General features: G+C 43.1%; 1 protein-coding gene across 2 annotated transcripts; it reads right to left on the bottom strand.

Annotated features, from left to right (window-relative positions):
* Positions 1-881: 881 nt before the first annotated feature.
* LOC147896970 (pentatricopeptide repeat-containing protein At4g39530-like) lies at positions 882-4599 on the bottom strand. 2 transcript variants are annotated; one of them, XM_087381524.1, is made up of 3 exons: positions 4239-4599; positions 4065-4126; positions 882-3972 (listed from the first exon to the last, which is right to left on the bottom strand). In XM_087381524.1, exons 1-3 carry the CDS (start codon positions 4359-4361, stop codon positions 2079-2081), a joined length of 2079 nt encoding a protein of 692 aa, XP_087237650.1. In that variant the 5' UTR covers positions 4362-4599; the 3' UTR covers positions 882-2078. The 2 variants fall into 2 exon arrangements, with proteins under 2 accessions (XP_087237650.1, XP_087237651.1); XM_087381525.1 differs by having other exon boundaries at positions 882-3964; positions 4239-4298.
* Between the last annotated feature and the right edge of the window lie 9300 nt (positions 4600-13899).

The raw sequence follows: 13899 nt of genomic DNA, 5'->3' as shown, positions 1-13899 counted from the left end.
GCCATAGTCACACTTGACTAAAATAAAATAATTTCCATAGCAAGAAATATCCGAAATACAATTCTATAACATCGAGTGACACAAGTGAAGGATTTACTATGCAATGCTCCCACAAGGAGTAGCACAGGAGTGACGAGCTCTATCAGCAGACTTCCAACATCCCCACAACACGTGTCTCCGTCGGACAACACACAAATGCACTAAAAATGCACCCACAAGTGCAAAATATGGTCTCTCCTTGCACAATACCACTTGAAACAAGTTCAAAATAGCAAGGAGAATAATATAAAAGCCTAAAAACAGTTGCAACAGTAATGGAAAAGCTAAAGGAGTCCTAAAAAACACCTCAAAATGTATGCCTAGTCCTAGCCCTCCAAAACAAGTGCCAAGTTACAAAACAGTTGTGCTGTGACTAATGTTTTTTGTAGAAACCCACAATAAACATGTCACCCTGCTTATAAACAGCTCAAGGGGTCTAAAAGGTAGGCCACCTTGCTGGAAAAGTACTCCAAAATAGATGCGATTGACTTTGCAGTCAGAAACCAAAAAAAAACATGTCAACCACCTTTGAAACAAGTCAAAATCAATTTAAAAATGATACCCCTTTCCTCCACGAGTTGTTTACTTCCAAATCAAGCTGCTACCATACCAAGCTCACGTAGTTTCAGTATCTTTAGTGCACAGTATTGAAGTGGGCATTTGAATCTGTGGATATACTTCATCTCTGGGTGCAGATTCAGGACTCACCCCTAGCTAAAACGCACACCATGATTTCACTCAATTGCATCCTCTCTCAATATGTTTCACCTTTCTTTCCTTGTTCTAACAGAAAAATCCAGATAAGAGGGACAGTAGGGACTGTAGATACAGAAGCATCCCCACAAGCAGACTTTTCCTTCATTTAAGACATGAAAGCAGTTTGCAATCCTGACAAGAACAACTTAATTGCTCCTTCATATTCGTGTTGTGACAGCATGACAGTCATTACACCCAGAAATTCTTGAGAACTCTATGGGTATCCCCTTGCATAGATTGATAGGGGCACAATAGCCAGCTCTCAATGTTTTGCATCAACTGATGTCTCGTGACATCAATGCAAATCTGGGATATACCCTTGCCATTTTAAGGGAAAGATCTAGCTTGCATATACATTTTGTTCTTTGGGAAATTCTCATATTCCCCACCAACAATGAATTCACAATCTCACTATTGTCAGTCCACCGCTCTGTCCCTGTCGGAGAAATTGGGTCAATGCCCCACCTGTGAGCCCCCAGATGAGGAGAGCTCAGGGGGTTGACACCTCACCATGTATATAGGTAGAATGACTTGTAGGAGGAATGGGTGAGGCTGCCATGTGGGCAGCCACATCTGCCACACGGGCAGCACCTAGATCTATAGGCCAAAGAGGCTGAGGGTACCTGACCTAGGTACACAAGAGCTCGAACAGTGTGCAGCAGGTCGTCGGTGCAGGAGCTGGTGCCAAGGTCCAAGAGCAGTCTGTGCAGGTGCTGGAGGCCCTAGAGACATCTTCAGGATTGCGCAAGTACAACAGCAGGGCTGGAGCAGGAAATACTACAGACTGGTGGGGCCTCCAGCCCATATAAAAGGCCCTGCAAAGGAGGCATTTCAGGCATGGGATGCATCCAAAGCAGCCAGGAGGAGCTTAGAGAGTCTACTCAGCCTGCAGATAAGCTCACATGTGTGTAGAGCAGAGGGAGCGCAGGAGTGCTCAGCCTTGAGCAGCTACTGAAGCCTACACAGAGGTGCGTGGCAGAGAGAAAGAACTCCCTATGGAGGGTGCAGCAAAACCGAACCTGTTTTGGTACCTTACCTTAGAGGTGGTTTCAGAAGGTGTAGGTACATACCAGGTTAGGTTTTTGTAATTAAGATTCTAGATATACCTTTCTTTTTTTGGCTACACATCTGAGTACTCTTTCAGATCTGGATTGTCCTCTTACTTCCAAGTAAAGCATGTGTGTTTGAGTGTTGTTCCACACATTAGTATCTTGTGATCTCGGAGTTCATCTTCCATTGCGGAGTAGTGTTGGCCCTAGGCAAGCAACCTTGCTCTACGTTTTCTAACGCTTCCATGCTTGTTTTCTGACATGCATCGCCTCGACCTTCTTCTCTTCCACCTGCATGTGAGCATGTACATAGATGTTAGACATCAAGACATAAGATGCAGCATCCTTTACATCCAATTGCAATGCGTGTTCAAAGGCCCGTCTTCCAAGCTCCACATTACCCCACTTTCGGCAAGCACCCAACAACGTATGCCACAGCACAAGATCAGGATGGAAAGGCATCTTCTTCACCATTGCTACCGCCTTGTCTAATTGGCCCGCACGGCCAAGGAGATCAACCATGCCAATGTGGTGCTCAATAGTTGGAGTAATGCCATAGTCTCTGCTCATAGCCTCAAAGAATTTCTGTCCCTTATCCACTAGACCCATGTGACTGCATACAGTAAGAACAACAGAAAATGTGACCCAATTTGGCTTTATCCCTTCTCCTCTCATTCTCTCAAGCATATGGAAAACGGTTTCACTTTCTCCTTGCTGGGCATATCCTGAGATCAGTGCAGTCCACGAGACCTCGCTTCGAACTGGCAGATTGTCAAACACTTCCCGCGCTTCTGCAACATACCCACATTTGGCATACATATCCACCAAGGAATTACCAACAACAAGATCTCTTTCTAGCCCCTTTCTGGCTATCTCAGTATGCATTTCTCGGCCCTTGCACATCGCTCCTATGCTGCCACAGGCTTTCAAGCTGCAAAGAAACGTGACAGCATCTGGAGAGAGACCCTCCATTTGCATCTTTTCAAGACAGTTCAGTGCTTCCTCACCAAGCCCTTGCTCAGCATATCCTGCGGTCAGTGCATTCCATGAGACTACATCTCTAACTTTCAGCTTGTCAAACGCTTCCTGTGCTTCAGCGAGCAAGCCACACTTGGCATACATATCTACCAAGGTGTTTCCAACAACTAGATCTATTTCCAGCCCCTTTCTGGCTATTTCAGCGTGCATTTCTCGGCCCTTATCCAAGGCTCCTATGCTGCCACAAGCTTTCAAGCTGCTGAGAAACGTAACAGAATCTGGAGAGAGACCCTCCAGTTGCATCTGTTCAACACAGTTCAGCGCTTCCTCCCCAAGCCCATGCTTGGCATATCCTGCAATTAGTGCATTCCACATGACCTCGTCCCGAACTGGCAGCCTGTCAAACGCTTCCCGTGCTTCCAAAATGGAATCACATTTGGCATACAAATCCACCAAGGTGCTGCCAACAAAAGGATCCCTTTCCAGCCCCTTTCTTGCTATCTCGGTATGGATTTCTCGGCCTCTTTCTGCATCTTTCAGCCTCACACAAGCCTTCAGTACAGCCACGAAGGTGTACTTGCTAGGGTGTACAGAATCCTCTTGCATTTTCTGGTAGAGATTGAGGGCATGCTTTGAATCCCCAAATTCAACATAACCCCAGATGAGGAAATTCCAAGAATACTCATTCCGATTAGCCAACTTGTTAAAAACCTGCTGAGCATCGCACAAACTTCCAACTTGGACCAACATTGGGACGAGGTAGTTCCCAAGAGAACTATGATCTTCCAGCCCATTTTTGCATACATAGGCATACAAGCGCTTGGTATAAGCTAGATTTTTCTTTGTTCTGCACTTTTGCAAGATGCATGTAAGGTTCTGAACTGAAGGCAGCTGGGGCATCCGTTCCATTGACATGAGTGCCTCCTTTAAGCTAAGCGTCTCCCAACCACTCTTCTCGCTCCGTTCTTGTTCTTTAGATGCATTGGCCTTTGCTCCAGCCTTGACACACTCCTCTGCAAAACTACGGTTTTGGGCCTGACCAGTGGATCCTTTGGGGTTTTTCTCAAGCACGTACATAACCCAGCCTGGTTTGTATCGGCCGTCTGTCCATAGCGACTCCTTGGTAATCTTATGCTCGAAATCTACAGATCTAGAGTTTTTTGTGTGTTAAGTTTCATAAAAGCCTCGGCTAATCTATAGATTTAGTTGTGCAGATCATTCAGAGACTCGCCGCACACTTACTCTGCTCTCTGGGTTGTCCCGCCACTGGAAGGGATCGGTGAAGTACTTGGTCCCGGACCTCCCTGCGAAAGATGAAGACAACGAAAACCAATTGACAGAAGACACCCTTAACAAGATGTAATTAGATCACTCACGTAAAGAAGGAGAAAAATATTAACCATTTCGACCCACTACCAGAAGATTGCACAACCAGCGGTCCAATGTCCTCAGGGGGAGCCATCGAAGAGCGAGGGCTTGATTGCCTGAGCGGATGAGCTGCCAAACAGTCGGACTGCGGATCTCCACTACAAAGGCCATGCAACTGAGCGAGAAAGAGCTGCATAACTTGGTTTCGACTGATATTCTTCAAGAGAACATATGCTTACAGCTTGGCGATTTTGGAAAAACCAAGCTGCCAGCTCTTGTTTGAATCGAGCACCCACCCTTTATGGAGTTTTAGCACGGTGAGCTCAAGGCCAAGGCAAGCCCCGCATGCCTGGGTCCCGTCACGGTCTTGGTATCTTCTCCGCTCTCGTTAGTTACCAAGAGCGGGCTTGCCTGGTATCTTCTCCGCTCTTGTTCGTTACCAGGAGCAGCCCGAATAGGAGTTGTCACGTGGGGGAAAGAGTCCTCCATGAGTTGTCTCCTACATGTTTGTGCCTCATAGAAACAAGGTGACTAAGGCCCTGCCTTTTGGAATGTCATTATAAAGTCTAAGTGTAAAGTGGCTTGGGGGTATTGAGAAATGTGGTGTGATTGCTAGAGTGGATTGTGTCAATGGATCGATAACATGTGTACTGGAAAAATATGATGTTGATCTTGTACTCTAGGTAGATGACATGTGTACTAGAAAAAGATGATGTTGATCTTGTACTCTAGGTAGATGAGTGAAAGAGACTAGAGAAAAGAGGTGAAAGAGCTGTGTGTGTGTGGTGGTGATCATTAATAAATAAAAGTGGGACGGAGCATTAATAAAAGTGGGGATGTGGCCATTTTGGCAAGAGTGGTGTATGACCCTTGCAAGGCCAAAAATTGGCACTCAAAACAAAAACTATGTCCCCGTATTAAGTATATGGACGCTCTTGTTGGTAATGTACCAATGTAATAACAATAATTATTTTTATTTTTTAAAAAAGTCCCTATATCATGTTAACACAAATTAAGAGTTCACAAGTGAGCTTAGGCACTCCCTCCTCCTAGTATAGTGTTAAAGCAATCTCTTTTGGATATAAAAGAGATATCAACCGATTGTTAAACGGCATTGGGTTACTAAAAGGCGGATGATTTCTATAAATGGCAATTTGAATTTTGAAACACACATACACGTGGAAATTCACAAAAGAGTTTCAATTCTTCACTATAGCATTGGGAATGCCAACACTGCATCTAAAGAGGCAGTGCTTGCAATGGAATAAAATTTTCCACTAACGTCCAAAAGAAAAGACCACATGATTGAATCGGGAGAGAAAAAAGCAAGTGAAAGTAAAATACATATGGGGGGGGTATTGAGGGAGTGGATGCCTTGTACGGGGTGAGGCAAGGTGGTGCATTGAGTTCTGGTGCTTGCATGCACTCAGTACGAGGTCCCAAATATGAGGTTTAAGCGGAGCCACAGTGAGGAGTCAGTTATTGGGAAAATCAGGAGGATCAGTCTCACTTGGTTAGGGGGGTATAACAGGTGTTGAGTCGGAAGATTGGGATGAGCTCTGTCTAGACAAAGGGTTAATTGATCATGTGGAGATTGATTCCAAAGGCTTGAGTGTCTTAACGTGGTCAAATAGGAGGAGGGGGGTGGGTTTTAGGGCCAATCAAATTGTCACGCACCATTCTTTCACAATCACGATCAAAATTGTAGCAAGATAATAATCACGAATGAACAAGAAGAGAGATTGCGGTATGAATCAAACTAATGAGTCTTTACAATAATTTTGGAGAAGAATCACTCCGTGAAGGAGCTCGATACCACCCGTCCACCCCCGAGCTATCTCACTCTCACTCTCACTCGCATGAAGATGTTCAAATGAGATGATCAAAAGATCAAATCTCAATCATACTCACACTCTCACTCTCACTCTCGAAATATCTTGATCTTATCTTCTTCTTTGCGCTGCCTCGATTCGTGTGCGTTGGATTGTCACTTTTGTAGTGCCTCGATATGCGTGCCTTCTCTTCACTCGCGCCACCTCGAGATGCGTGCCTTCTCTTCTCTTTCGTATAGTCTCAATATGCGTGCCTTCTCTTCACTCGCGCCACCTTGAGATGCGTGCCTTCTCTTCTCTTTCATATAGCCTCGATATGTGTGCGTTGGATTGTGTGTTCTCTTTCTCACGATCTCCTCTTCTTTTATAGCCTTTCACAACTCCCAAAAAGGCGGCCAAAAGCCCCCAAAATTGGCCAAAAATAGCTTTTCTCGAAAAGTGTGCGTGTGCTTTTCACGTTCTTTTAGCGTGTGTTTATGATAGCAAACGCGTACGGAATCTCAATAGCTCATCTCGAAGATCAGACCCTCTTCTTTCCCTTTGCATTTAACTTTTCATGGCTAATTCTTCCATCTCGACCTCCGTCTAATGCCCGCAACTCTTGACACGGAAATCTAGATGCACTTTTAGCTCAAAACCACTTTGTTAGCAACTTCTGACCTTCATACAAGCATGCAAACGAGTGAACCACAAATTTTTCACTAGGACAAAGTTTTTCTACTCAATAAGATCTAAAACTCCCTCACACAGAGTTTCTTCAAATTATTTCTCTAACCAACTCAAAATCAAGCCGCAAAATCCAGCCAACACCATAATGGACAAAAACCAAAATTTTTCGACCAATACCAAACTTTCCCAAAACCTTCAAAACATCAAAACCATCCTTTTTGAACATTATCTGTGATATATATTCCAAAATATTTCATATACAAAATTGGAGCGTCACACAAATCAATAGAATTTACTTATCTAGGGAGTGATGGTGGTTGAATCCTCCAATGGGAGGTACTATTGAATTCTAGTTGTCTGATCATCTTTCAATTGAATGGTATTTTTGCAATCCCAAGGGACTTTGGAAGATCTTTTGATATTCTGTTCAAATTTAACAACAAGGTGTTGGAAAAGGATGGGTTCTATGAAGAGATTCAGAAAGCTTGGGTGCAGGAAGCCAGGTGAATGGAAGATCCATGTGGAAGATGGGACAAGTTGATTAGAGCCATGATGTCGTTGGCCTAGGCCTGTGGCCTAGGCCTGAGATAGAAAATCATGTAAGAAGAAGAATTGAATATAATGAGGTGTTGGTTGAATGTAGGTTTAAAGTCAAGAAAATTTTGGGAGGTAATCCGAAACCAATATTCACCTATAAAATGATTTTGCCACCAAACCTCGTGGCAGCAGTACAGCCACAGTTCTAGTGGGGATTAAGTTTGATAGTTGGTCAGTGTTATGCTGGCGCATGCTATGGTGATTGTTTAAATAGTCGCCACAGTATGCCCCATGTGTATGCTCTCCCATAATGACTTTGGGGGAAGCCTAGAAGGCTTCACTGGGTCCACAAATTGCATCTACTACCAAACCCTCTAGCACTAGGAGCTAGAGATCAAAATGGAACTAGAGTCCCAATTGGACTAATCATCCACTTGCACACTACCACCAAACCTCACAGCAGTATTAGCCAAAGGTTAAGTGGGAGCCAAAGGTCCAGCAAAGCAAAAGCAAAGTCCCTATGCAGATCTCACCCCTTCTAGGAGGTCGGAGGCAATTTTCTAAAGAGACATGCCTGGCTTGGCTTACAACCCTTCAACTCATCCATCCCATGACTCGGATAGCATCATAGACCCAATTGGCTTCTCCATCGATGTATGGAGCAGGAGCGGTTGGGGTCTCAGAAGAAGATTCATCACAAAGGGTTCACAGAGGCATTTCGAGTGCAAATTTTCTACTCCCCCTCTGAGGCCTTTATATAGAGTCAAGGTTTACACCACCCATGCGATTTTGGGTCTACCTTGGGTGTGTAGTCTCGAAGGTGACTCATGTGTCATGGGATATTTAAGGAATGCCGATGGAGCCTCCACTCCTAGCTACTCCTTATGAGAGCAATGCAAAGCACGAGCCATCTGCAAGTGTCACTCAAGCGGCTCCCGGATTTTTACAATGTGCTTCCACAAGAGAAAGAGATAAAGGGGAAATGGGACAAGAGAGGGAGAGGAGGAGGAGAAGAGGAAAATGAATGGGGATGGAGTGGCAAACACAAAGGTAGTACAAAGAAAACAAGAGAACACCCCAAAACACTCTTGGAAGAGAAGAGGGAGCTTATATCCAAAACCTGTGCATCCAACAATGAAGACCAAAGTCAACAACTTGGTCTTTTATACATGTCACCTTTTGAAGGGAGAGTAAACCCTTATCTCTTCTACTAGTGTCTCTCCTCATTCTTTTACCATTTTCTTGGGCCCATCTAGCTCCAAGACACAATCTTGGCTCCACGGACTTGCCACCATCCATCAAGTGATGTTGTTAACCTATTTGGTTAACATGCCCCCTTCCTGTTCTCGATCTAGTCCCTTGGATTGTGCAAAGGTCCTGGTGGTTGTTGCAATGTTGTCAATGACAATCATGTGAAACAGACTTCCTTTTGTGCTCTTGTGTGAATCTTCACTTCATAGTGTTGTAGTGGATTGTTTGTTGTGGAAGTATTATTGGAAGAATTGATAAGTGAATCTGTTGCATTGGTATCTCAAGATAGATCAATTACAGTGGCTAGACTTTTGATGGAGTGATCTGAGCTGAGTACTTGTGACCATTCAAAGAAAGAAGAGGAAGAAAAAGAGTAGGAAAAAGAAAAATCTAAGTGTGAAGTTATTAAGAAGTAGTTAGTAGGGGTAGAGGTAAAATCCTAGGGGTGTTTGCATTAGCAAAATAAGTATCAATGCATTACCATGTTCTTGTCCATTAGAACAAGGCAAACCTGATATGTGAGACCAAAGGTTTGATTTTAAATCTTTGAGTACTCCTATGGGATTAGTTGTGCCTCCATCATCCAACTTAACTACCAAGGAAGTATTGATTCAGTTAGGCCTTCCCCACTTTTCCCAACATTGTTTTGTGATAATGCTAACACCTACTCCTCCATCTAATATTGATGTAGCTTTGTGATCATGGAAAGAGATGCATAACATTGTGTTCATGTCATCACTTCAAAGTATTAACCCAGTTTATTGACTGTTGGCAGCCTCAGAAGATCTTGTGCTTGATTGGGAGCTTGGGGCACCAACTCCCTTTAGTAAGAAAACTTATCAAAATATTGATTATGAGATCAATTTAACAATATGCCATGAGTAGAGATTATTCAAATTAACATGATTGTGCTCTACACTAAAAGAGCTTCAAATATGTCTTTACACCTTGAAATTTGGGTAACACATGAAAAAGTTACATTAATTTGAAAGGAGAGGTTTTCATATTTTAGCGTATTTTTTGTTTTACCCCCCCCCCTTGGACCTCAGATATTATGAAAAAATATTTACAAATCTAAAAATCTTGCATATTTTCTAAGGTATATAACTTATATTTTGTGGAAGGGAGCACATGAAATTTTCATATTTTTCCCTTGCATATTTGAAAATATTTAAACAAGTCCATGCATATTATATATTGACCTTGTCCCCCCATACCCTGGATTTCGAACGAGGGTAGTAACATATTACATATTGAGTTGGCAGGGAAATTCAACATTCTCAGGATCAGTGGGCTGGGATGTCACTATTTTTTTGTTTCATCCAATCAGAGATTTCTCTCCATAGAGTAGGATTTTTCCGTGATAGTGTCACGATGGGCATCTTGACCTTAGTGGATAGAAATGAGGGTAATCTTGTGATGTCTCGAGGACCAGTAATAGGTTCCCTACCTATCGATTTTGACTCTTCTAAGCCATATAAGGACATGTTGTCATCCTCCTTTAGTTGTTGAAGGCAGGGTCTTCTTTAAACATACGTTGCATTAGGGTGGATCCCTCTATTGAAGGGCATAACACACATTCTTCATCTACTCTTTTAGGTATTTGCAAGGCTTTTGAGGCTCCAGTGGTTATCTCATGACTTGGATGAATTGTATCAACTCCCTTGCTTGCCTTGAGCTGTTGAGATATGGTGCCATGAGCACATAATTAGAGGCTAAGGTATGGTATAGGAAAGAATCAAAGTAGCCACCCTAGAATGTGGACTACATGATGTGGAGTTGTGGATCAAGGATATCCACAAGGAGAGATGTGGATTAGAGGATCCCACAAGTGTTGACTATTCTAAGGGCACTCTCTATATAAGAGGCCTATCATCTATTGTTGATATATAGATTTGAAATAGATTGATTCATAGTTGTGTTGAGATATCGAGCTCCACTCGTGATATGCCAGGGTGACCGTTGTGCATTTATGTCACCGACTTGTTAGCTGCAGATGCGGTTGGTACACTGCCCATGAATAATAGCTGGATGACAACTATCCTTATGTACTCTAGTTCGTGGCTCAGTTAGTATGCCACCTTCGTTAGCTGAGTTTGGTTTGAGACCCACATATAGGGTTCTTCTATTTCTTTGTACTAGAGTTCTTTTGGCTTTCACAACTAAGAAAAGGAAAACTATTTTTAGCCTCCACCTTTGTGTGTATTCCCCCATTGTGTATGTTACAGTGAGCAGAGATGTTGTTTTTGATGAGATGAGCAGTTGGTATAAACCAGTAAATGTGACTGATGATGTAGATGCACAAAATGGTAATGTTGCACAAAATTCACAACAGCAATCACAAAATATTAGTGGACCTGCAGTGTCCTCTAGCAGTGGTTCACATACTTCGCCATGCACAAGCAGATTGAAATCAGGAGAATCTCCTCAAAGCAATGCAGATAGTGGTATGCAGGTATCACAAAAAGGAAAAGAGAAGGTAGATCAGCCCATGTTTGATGTGAATGCAGGTCACTCTTATGTGGATGGTGAATCCAGTGGCTCAGAATAGAGCATTGATGATGAGTTGGGTATTCCTTCTGTTGTTACACTTGGAGTAAGGAAGACCAGGGATGTTTTGAGAGCACCTAGAAGTGAGCCTATTTTGTGCAGGTCTACCAGAGCTAGGTATCCTGTGGATAGGCTGAAATATGATGGATTTACAGCCATTCACTATGCCTATATGGTCAAAGTGATACAGGAACCAGAACCCACTTCTTTTGAGCAAGCCATGGGAAAAGAAAAATGGGAGAAAGCCATGGATGAAGAAATGGATGCCTTAGAAGCAAATGCTACATGGGAGTTTGTGCCTTTGCCTAAAGACAAGAATGCAATTGGCTGTAAGTGGGTTTATAAGGTGAAGCACAATGCAGACGGTTCTGTGAACAGATACAACGCAAGATTAGTTGTCAAGGGGTATGCACATACATATGGCATTGATTATGAAGAAACATTCAGTCCGGTTGCAAGGATGGCAACCGTAAGAGCAGTCATTGCTATGGCTGCATCAAAGGGATGGTCTTTACATCAGATGGATGTAAAGAATGCCTTCTTGCATGGTGATTTGCAAGAAGAGGTCTTTATGGAGCAGCCACCAAGTTGTGTTCATGCTGTTCATCCTGAGTTTGTTTGCAGGTTAAAGAAAGCCTTGTATGGCTTGAAGCAAGCACCTAGAGCATGGTCTAACAAGATAGGACAGTATCTTGTCACTATTGGCTTTCAGATTTCCAAGGCATATTTCTCACTTTATGTGAGAAAAACAGAGAAAGGTATTATGCTGCTTGTCATTTATGTTGATGATTTGATCATCACAAGTGATAGTGATGAAGATATCCTTCATGTGAAAATGCTATTGAAGCAAAAATTTGAGATGAAGGATTTGGGAGAGCTGCGTTATTTCTTGGGCATTGAGGTGATTAGATCACCAAGTAGGATACAGCTCTTGCAGAGGCAGTATGGATTGGACATGCTGTCCAAATATGGGATGACAGGCTGTAAGTCTATTTGAGTTCCTTTGGAGCAGAATGTGAAGCTGAGCGCAGATGCAGGTGAGCTTCTAGAAGACCCTACTATGTACAGATGCATAGTAGAAAGTTTGATTTATATGACTATTACCAGGCCAGATTTGAGCTATGTTGTTGGATTGGTAAGTCAGTTTATGCAGGCTCCAAGGAAACCGCATTTGGATGCGGCTAGACGCATATTCAGGTATGTGAAGTCCACATTGCAGTATGGACTATTTTATGAGGCTGGGGTTCAGATACAATTGCATGGATACACTAATGCTGATTGGGCTAGTAGTATTTCTGATAGACGATCTACCAGTGGATATGTGTTCTCTTTTGGGAGTGATGCAGTCACTTGGAGCAGCAAGAAATAGCCTACAGTTGCCTTATCGAGCATAGAGGCTGAGTATAGGGGTGCAGCAATGGCTGCATGTGAGGTAGCTTGGTTGCATAAGCTACTTTATGATATGCATCAGTCTATAGATGGGCGAGTTGTCATTTATTGTGACAACATGAGCAGTATACACTTGGCAAATAACCCAGTCTATCATGCTAGACATTGAGGTGCATTATCACTATGTGTGGGAGAAGGTTTTACTAGGTCTTATTAATCTAGTTTATGTTAGCACAGAGGATCAGGTAGCTGACATATTCATGAAGGCATTGGGCGTAGAGAAGCTGCGCAAGTTCAGAGACCTGCTTGGTGTGCAGGAATTGGGATTGAGCTCGAGGGGGAGTGTTGAGATATCGAGCTCCACTCGTGATATGCTAGGGTGACCGTTGTGCATTTATGTCACCGACTTGTTAGCTGTAGATGCGGTTGGTACACTGCCCATGAATAATAGCAGGATGACAACTATCCTTAGGTACTCTAGTTCGTGGCTCAGTTAGTATGCCACCTTAGTTAGCTGAGTTTGGTTTGAGACCTACATATAGGGTTCTTCTATTTCTTTGTACTAGAGTTCTTTTGGCTTTCACAACTAAGAAGAGGAAAACTGTTTTCAGCCTCCACCGTTGTGTGTATTCCCCCATTGTGTATGTGAGAAAGCCGCAAGTGAGACTCCTTCCTTCTCTCCCACTATCTTCACAAGCTCATCATCTCTTTCATGGATTTTCTTCTATGCTTTGAGCCTTCGTAGTTCTTATGCTCATCTAGTTCCACTAGGCTCAGCACGATCTTACATTCTTTGACATGGTATCAGAGCATAGGTTTAGCTCATTAGTAGTTCACTAGGATTGCTCCCATTCCTAGATTAGTTTCAGAATGTAAGATTAAATTAGATCTCGAGAGTTCGATTAGTTTTGGATCTCGAGAGTTCTTCATTGAGAGAGATCCATTCTTGAGGTGTGAGAAATATATCTTATCCTACTACTCTGAGTGCATTCCTTCATTCTTCATGACTTGAAGTAGTCATACAACTTGTACCAATCCGTTGGTTTTCAGCCAATCATGTGTTCCAACTACTTCTACCTTCATGGCAAGGCACTTAAACTTTGTATAGTCCTTGCTCATTAGAGCTCCACGTGCACTCCTAAAGATACATAGGTACACACGCTCTAAGTGCAAGACTAGTTGCCATGGTTTTGGTTCTAGCCACTAGGCTTAATCAGGTTGGAGGGATTGTGGGAACAGCTTACGATTAAAAGATGCTTAATCAGTGCGCTTGAAGACTGTCTTAGAATTGCGAGACAAGACGATTGGGTTTCTTTCACGCCATCCATCATGGGGTTCCTGACAATGTTTTGCAGTAGCTCAAGGTGCAGGTCGAAGAGTTTTTCGCCCTTCCATTTGATGAGCGAATGCCTCGGGTCATTAGCAATCTTGGAGAGGGCTACGAGAGTGGATTTGTAAGGCCTATTAAAAGAAAATTACAG

This window comes from Dipteris shenzhenensis, chromosome 11, assembly GCF_047967505.1.
Source record: "Dipteris shenzhenensis isolate YYH24624 ecotype China chromosome 11, Dip_SZ_1.0, whole genome shotgun sequence".
Lineage (NCBI taxonomy): Eukaryota > Viridiplantae > Streptophyta > Polypodiopsida > Gleicheniales > Dipteridaceae > Dipteris > Dipteris shenzhenensis.
Note: the sequence above shows the minus strand (reverse complement) of the source record. Positions and strands in the feature narration are given on the sequence as shown.

What these genes read in the sequence shown, in the direction of transcription:
- LOC147896970 (XM_087381524.1), bottom strand. Translation starts at nt 4,361, where the DNA reads ATGGCCTTTGTAGTGGAGATCCGCAGTCCGACTGTTTGGCAGCTCATC. An exon ending in GCTGGTTGTGCAATCTTCTG is followed by an intron (nt 4,127 to 4,238) that starts GTAGTGGGTCGA and finishes CATCTTTCGCAG; the next exon opens with GGAGGTCCGGGACCAAGTAC. An exon ending in GGGACAACCCAGAGAGCAGA is followed by an intron (nt 3,973 to 4,064) that starts GTAAGTGTGCGG and finishes AAAAAACTCTAG; the next exon opens with ATCTGTAGATTTCGAGCATA.